The sequence below is a fragment of the Microtus oregoni genome, unplaced genomic scaffold, assembly GCF_018167655.1.
Source record: "Microtus oregoni isolate MIOR12 unplaced genomic scaffold, Mior012 000006F_ref0000085, whole genome shotgun sequence".
NCBI classification, from domain to species: domain Eukaryota; kingdom Metazoa; phylum Chordata; class Mammalia; order Rodentia; family Cricetidae; genus Microtus; species Microtus oregoni.
Genome location: NW_024543065.1, coordinates 46,945,077 through 46,952,988, shown reverse-complemented (window position 1 = coordinate 46,952,988; position 7,912 = coordinate 46,945,077). Strand labels below are relative to the sequence as shown.

General features: G+C 40.3%; 1 protein-coding gene across 1 annotated transcript; it reads right to left on the bottom strand.

The window, feature by feature from the left end:
- Positions 1-1,233: 1,233 nt before the first annotated feature.
- On the bottom strand, positions 1,234-5,542 carry LOC121449904 (vomeronasal type-1 receptor 90-like). The gene is made up of 2 exons (XM_041654567.1): positions 4,664-5,542; positions 1,234-1,302 (listed from the first exon to the last, which is right to left on the bottom strand). Exons 1-2 carry the CDS (start codon positions 5,540-5,542, stop codon positions 1,234-1,236), a joined length of 948 nt encoding a protein of 315 aa, XP_041510501.1.
- Between the last annotated feature and the right edge of the window lie 2,370 nt (positions 5,543-7,912).

Here is a 7,912-nt window from a genome sequence, read left to right as displayed (position 1 = left end):
CCAGGTTCTGGCTATTACAAATAAAGCAGATACGAACATAGTTTAGCAAGTGTCCATGTGATATAATCAAGCATCCTTGGTTATATGCCCAAAAGTGGTATAACTGGGTCTTGAGGCGTATCGATTCCCAATTTTCTGAGACACTGCCATATTGATGTCCAAAGTGGCTATATAATAATTACTTATTTTTATATCCTGGCTACAGTTTTCCCTTTCTCTTCTCATCTCACTCCCTGACCTCCTCTGATCCCATCCACTCCCCCATCATTTCTGTTCAGAAAACATCTAGCCTACCATGGACATCAACAAAACAGGGTATATCAATTTGCATTAAGACTAAGCACCTCCCTGTGTATTAAAACTGTGTAAGGCAACCCAGTATGAGAAATAAGGTCCCAAAAGTCAGCAAAAGAGTCAGAGACAGCCCCTGCTCTCCCTGTTAGGAATTCCATGAGAAGACCAAGCTACACAGTGTCAGAGACATGCAGATGGCCTACATCAGTCTAAGCAGGTCCCTGGTTGTTGATTCAAACTCTGCAAGCGTCACGAGCCCAGGTTAATCGATTTTGTAGGCTTTCTTGTGATGTCCTTGACACCTCTGGTTCCTACAATCCTCCCTCCCTTTCTTCAGCCAGATTTACTGAGCTTAGCCTGGTCAAAATATCAAAATAAAAAACCACATGTTGAAAAGTCTATCTCTCTATCTGTCTGTCTGCCTGTCTGTCTTTGTATGTGTGTACGATCATGTGTAAAATGTATGTGGGTGTCACATAGAGTTAAACATGACCACCTTTTTTTCTTTTTTTAAAAAAATATTTATTTATTATGTATACAACAGTCTTTCTGTGTGTATGCCTGCAGGCCAGAAGAGAGCACCAGACCCCACTACAGATGGTTATGAGCCACCATGTGGTTGCTGGGAATTGAACTCAGGACCTTTGGAAGAGCAGGCAATGCTCTTAACCTCTGAGCCATCTCTCCAGCCCCCATGACCACCTTTTTTTCAAAACTCCAAAGTATTATATTAAATGGACAATAAATATGTAATTATTGAAATGTTATGGACATACTTTTTATTGAGACATAATATTAAAAATTTAAAATTGGTAAATGTACAACTTTTGTGAATTCTAACATGGACCATATCAAGGATTCAAGAGCCACACAGCTTTCACCTTATCACATACATCATTAGAGAGATTTGTTTGTTGAGGAGGACATCTGGCCTTCATATCATCCACCAAATGCTCTTTGAAAACAAGTAACTCTCAGTATTGATAAAGAAGAAATAAACTGGGAAATGTTGCGGGAGGTCCTCCCACTCCTCCAGCCTATCACCGCTGAGGTACCAGCCCACTGGGGCGTGGTTTCTCTCCCTTTAAAAAAGCGGCCACTTCCCTCTTCTCTCTCTCTTCACTTCCTGCTCCGCCTGCGACTAGACTCCTTTCCTGGTTGCGTAGAGGGCTGTTGCCTGGGACAGTGATCTGTAAGTTTTTTCCCCTTTAAATAAATACCACCCTAATAATCATAACCCCGAATTGGTGTGGCATTGTTTGTGATTTACGCCTTCATTTTGGCGCCCAACGTTTGGTTTTAGAACCTCTCCTTTCCCCACTCGCAGCCGCGAGTTCGGCTTGGCGGCCCCAAGTTCGGCTTGGCGGCTGACTATGCCAAAGTGTACTAAGAGAAATGAAATCTGGCAGATGGATGTGTTCCACTTTATGGAATTTGGTAAATTAAAATATGTACACCACACCATAGACACGTATTCAGGTTTTCAATGGGCTACTGCCCTGAGCTCAGAAAAGGCTGATTCAGTAATCACACATTTATTGGAAGTTATGGCCATCATGGGTATACCTGCACAAATAAAGACAGATAATGGTCCAGCATATGTATCTAAGAAAATGAAACGCTTTTTTGATTATTATAATATAAAACACATTACAGGTATACCAAATAATCCTACAGGTCAGGCAGTTATAGAAAGATCAAATCGTACTATAAAGGATATGCTGAACAAACAGAAAGGGACTGAAAATACCCCCAGAAATAGATTACATAATGCTTTATTAACCTTGAATTTTCTTAACGCTAATGAGAAAGGAACGACAGCAGCAGAAAGACATTGGATAATGGAAAAGTCTGCTGAACTAAATCAACCGATTTATTTCAAAGATGTGCTGACCTCTCAGTGGAAGCCAGGAGATGTGCTACGTTGGGGAAGGGGTTTTGCTCTTGTTTCCACAGGAGAAGAAAAATTGTGGATACCATCAAAATTAATAAAGTTTTGATTTGAAGAGGAGAAACCTCTTGGAAAGGAGAAATGACAACTCATCCACAATGATGATATTCATACAGGTGGTAAGAAAAACATAGAATGGGGGCAGGGTTCTGTTCTTATCTCCACAGGAAAACACTCATCTTTGAGAAATTCAAGGGACCCTGGATGTTTGGATACTGACAGATGGAAAAATACCTGCCCAATAGGAAATATCAAGACAACTGAATGGATTGTGTAAGTAATATTAAACCATATTTCTAAATTTATAAAGCTGGTTTTGAAGTTGGACTCTGGCTCAGTCCCTCTCCAATTCCAAGCCTGTTAGTAAGAGAAAAACCCAGAGTTTCTGGAGTTTCTGTCTCATGTCAAGAGCCATGATATGGGACAGAAAGAAATATGAGTTTAGAAAACATCTTTGCTTTTCTTCATATCTATCATACTTTTCATTGAATATATCTATCATGTCTTTCATTGAATATATATATATATATGTCTATATATGTCTATATGATTAATGTTTAAGTTTTTCATAATGAACAATGAGTTTTTCCTGAAGTGACATTTGAAGTTTCCAGGAAGAAGATGGGGCCCCATAACAACAACTCCACCTGGTTGATATGACGTCATGATACTGATAGCACTACTACAAGACCTGCTTTTGGTACCAGCTGCACAAGACAGTTCCAACTTGGTTAGCTGAAATGGTGCACATCTTATACAACATTTTGGCCAGACCTGCACAAAATACTCAGAGACTATTGGCAATTTTAAAAGACATTGATCTTGAAATTTAACCATCATTTTACTTTCACAGGATCCCCCAGAAAGAACGTCGCCCCCATGACAGCTGGAAGTAATTCTAGAGGACGACGTCCCCTCTCCCAGTAAAGTTTGCCCTTGGGTTTAGGGACATCATTTAGGGATTGATTATAATTAGTATACGATTGAGAGTTGGGGGAGGAATTTTATACGCTCAGGGATCATTTTGAAAAAAAAAAAAAGAGAGATGATGGGATAATAGATTTGTAATTGTGAGTTACTGTTTTTAGACAAATACATTGGTATAGATTCTTGTATATTGATACAAAGTTAAATTATATTGACTATTGTACGTATGCATATTTCTACCTCTGTTTAAAACATTTTTTATGTATTGACATATATTGTATTGATATATATATATATATATTGTATATATTTACCATATTGCAGTGTACATTTCTACCCCTGATTAAGATACTTATATAATGATTGTGTATTGATATATATTTACCTACTGCAATGTATATTTGTACATTGTTTATATTTGGAGGTCATTGTCCTCATTTGTTTCACAGTCGTTTATCAGTCTTAGTCTTTAAGTTAGATAGATATTGAGAATTATATAGACTAATAGTCATCTAAGTTTGTCATTTATAATAGACTAATCAGGTTCTTTAGATATATAGAGATTATACTCAGTATAGATAGATAATCTTCAACTTCTTCAAAGAGCTGTAGAAAATGGCCTTTAATCTAACTCAGAGTTTTGTGGTAGTGAGACACAACTGCTCCTGGCAACACCACTCTATTCCCGAGAGAATGTTGAGCACCAAAGACACTCCACCTGGAGCCTTTCTTTTTGGCAGAACTGGCGTTTGGGCAAAGAAATGCCCATACCTCAACAACTGACAAAGATACAGAGCATGCATCAATGGATAAAACAGGACTGTCATATCCTGCCAAGACAGAGTAAGATAGTTTTGAAAAGTTGCTTGCCTTAGAAAATGGTATGTCAGTTATGTTAGGCCTTAGCCAAAGTTGGTTGCTTCAACGCTGCTAATGTGACTTTGGGTGATTGCCCAGGTAGCTAGTTGTCTCTGTAATTTGTTGCATGTTTTGGAAGTTGTTTTACTGAACTTCCTAATTACCCAGGTAACATTATTTCCCTTCTCAGATCTTCGATGGGGTTGAAGACTATATAAATGTAGTTACTTTCTCTCATGACTTGGCCAAGTTATTTATTATACAAGACCTAAGCTAGTTAGAATAGGATATTTGTACTTATTGTATATAATTTCATAGTAGGTTTAGAACTCTCTTATTTAAACAAAAGGGGGAGGTGTTGCGGGAGGTCCTCCCACTCCTCCAGCCTATCACCGCTGAGGTACCAGCCCACTGGGGCGTGGTTTCTCTCCCTTTAAAAAAGCGGCCACTTCCCTCTTCTCTCTCTCTTCACTTCCTGCTCCGCCTGCGACTAGACTCCTTTCCTGGTTGCGTAGAGGGCTGTTGCCTGGGACAGTGATCTGTAAGTTTTTTCCCCTTTAAATAAATACCACCCTAATAATCATAACCCCGAATTGGTGTGGCATTGTTTGTGATTTACGCCTTCAGGGAAATTATTTTATTATTGCTCAGTAGTAAAAATGGGCAGACAGTGGGGTAGAATGACGACACAATTACAACGATTACCCCCAATGTTGGTATTCTTTCATGTGTATAAAACCCATAAAGGGTGATGAAGTTGTTTAACAAATAAAAGATCACAAAACAGCTCACCAGCAGCAAGATGCTGTGAGTGGCTCTGTGCTCAGGAGCTGTCTTGCAGGAGAGGCTTTGGCTACGGAGATGCCGGGCTCCCTTGCGATGTTTGTAAAGGAGAGTCACCATATAGAAACTGGTCAACATCATGATGGTCATAAAGAGAACGTCTCCTGTTAGGATAACACCCAGTAATAATTCTTTATTGCGGAGATCGGTTAGTCCTATTTTACAGTAAACATGATAATATCCATCACCAACATCAGTGTAATTGATTTTAGCTACCACAGTCTCAATGACGTGCACATATATGAGCAGGTTGATGAGCCAGGCAAACAGGAAGGAGCAACAAGTCCATGTAGAGAGTTTAGGCTTAATCCATGCCCACTTAGAGTTACTGGGAATGATGGTGATGGCTTGGAACGTGCTTAGAATGGAGGTATTGCAGATGGACAAACCCCGGGTGACTCTGAACACATATAAAACTGCCTTACAGCTGGCATCATCCAGAAAGTGTCTGACTCCAAAGGATGACATGATATATGATATCATAGCAAATATGACTGTCAACATGTTGACAAGCACCAGGTGCATGAAAATGGGATCGATAGGTCTGCTAAGGCGGGATCTGACTAAGAAGCTGTACACATACAGCATGAAGATCAGTGAGTTCCCTATGACACCCACACAGAGCTGGGATACGAGGAAACCCCGCAAGATGGTGTTGCTTGGAGACATCACCTCAGTGATGTTTTAGATATTATTAGGCTTGTCAGGCCTTCACTGAAATCTAAGTGGGTTCAATTATGACTAATTACATCCTGATGTTTGTCGGGAAATATAGTGATTGACACTTCAGGAGGAGAGAAGGTTGGAGAAATGTCAAACTCCTTTGTTTCTCAGGTCCAGACTTGGTGCCTCCTGGAACTACATTCCAGGGAGTCTTTTGAGAACATCAGAGGACAGAAGGTGTTGAAGCAGGTGTGCTTAATGCAAAAATCTTCTGTGTGCTGTTATATTAAGTGGCAGGATCTGTTAATAGGTTGAAATGCAAATTTGCATGTCGTAGAGATTTTATTCAGTAGCTCATCTTGAGTATTTAAAAATTCCTGTTTGAAATGTCTGATCTTTCACAAAAACTGTGTAAAACAGAGACCGTAACATGAGTATTTAAATATCTTTAGAATTTCGATTGTATGCAACACTCTCCCAAGGTATTTACCTTTAAATTCTCAGTAAAGGGGCTGTAGAGTTGGCTCAGCAGTTAAGAGCACTAGTGGCTCTTCTAGAGGACCCGAGTTTGATTCCTTGCATTCACTTGGGGGCTCACTACTGATTTTAACTCCAATTTTAGAGAATCTGATACCTTCTTCTGGCCTCTGTGGGCACCAGACATGCACACACCACACAAACATACATGCAGGTAAAACACTTGTACACGTAAAAGAAAAGAATAAAAACAATTTTCCCCAAAAGTAGATTCTCCACTTGGGTTTTGTCTCTGAGTCCAGTCCTCTGTCACTAACAAATTTCTGAAGCAGTTTAGGAGCTCGGTCCCTGTGTAGAGCTGCAGAACACGAAGGGACAGTTGCTACTATACGTGCCCCAGTGTTGAATACATTCTCAGAGAAATATATTTTCTGTCACCATTTCTATTATTTGCCAGGAAATGAACAGAACTGCAGGTCATCATGTTATGTGAAATAAGGCAGTCTCACACAGGTAAACACCATATATGTGCTCACATGTGGAATCTGGTAGAGAAATTACAGACCCAATGGGAGACTCTTAGCCATGTGTAGGCAATGGAGATTGGAGAGTGATACAGATATAAGCCATGGGAGAATATAATGTAAGTCACATTTGTGGATGTGTGAAAACGTGCAAATGTGGTATTTGTCAATAAGGCTTCATAAAGGCTCAATAAATTAACAACAATAACAAAAATCAAATTGGAACAAACAGACTAAATCTGTAAAAGGAGGGTGCATGTTTGTTCCCGGCTGCTTCTCCCTGAAATAATCACACAGAAACTGTATTAATCAAATCACTGCTTGGCCGTTTAGCTCTAACTTCTTTTTTTTAATTTATTTATTTATTAAAAATTTCTGCCTCCCCCCCGCCACCGCCTCCCATTTCCCTCCCCTCCCCCAATCAAGTCACCCTCCCTCATCTGCTCGAAGAGCAATCAGGGTTCCCTGACCTGTGGGAAGCCCAAGGACCACCAACCTCTATCCAGGTCTCATAAGGTAAGCATCCACACTGCCTAGGTTCGCCCAAACCCAGTACGTGCAGTAGGATCAAAAACCCACTGTGATTGTTCTTGAGTTCCCATTCTTCCTCATTGTCCGCTATGTTCAGCTAGTCCAAATTTATCCCATGCTTTTTCAGACCCAGGCCAGCTGGCCTTGGTGAGTTCCCGGTAGAACATCCCCATTGTCTCAGTGTGTGGGTGCACCCCTCGCGGTCATGAGTTCCTTGCTCGTGCTTCGTCTCCTTCTGCTCCTGATTTGGACCTTGAGATTTCTGTCCGATGCTCCAATGTGGGTGGGTCTCTTTCTCTGTCTCCTTTCATCACCTGATGAAGGTTAATATTCAGGAGGATGCCTATGTGTTTGTCTTTGGATTCACCTTCTTATTTAGCTTCTCTAGGAACATGAATTATGAGCTCAATGTCCTTTATTTATGGCTAGAAACCAAATATGAGTGAGTACATCCCATGTTCCTATTTTTGGGTCTGGCTTACCTCACTCAGGATAGTGTGTTCTATTTCCATCCATTTGTATGCAAAATTCAAGAAGTCCTTGTTTTTTACTGCTGAGTAATACTCTAATATGTATATATTCCATACTTTCTGCATCCATTCTTCCGTTGAAGGGCATCTAGGTTGTTTCCAGGTTCTGGCTATTACAAACAATGCTGCTATGAACATAGTTGAGCATATACTTTTGTTGTATGATAGGGCCTCTCTTGGGTATATTCCCAAGAGTGGTATTGCGGGGTCCAGGGGTAGGTTGATCCCGAATTTCCTGAGAAACCGAAACACTGCTTTCCAGAGTGGTTGCACAAGTTTGCATTCCCACCAGCAATTGGTGAGTGTACCCCTTT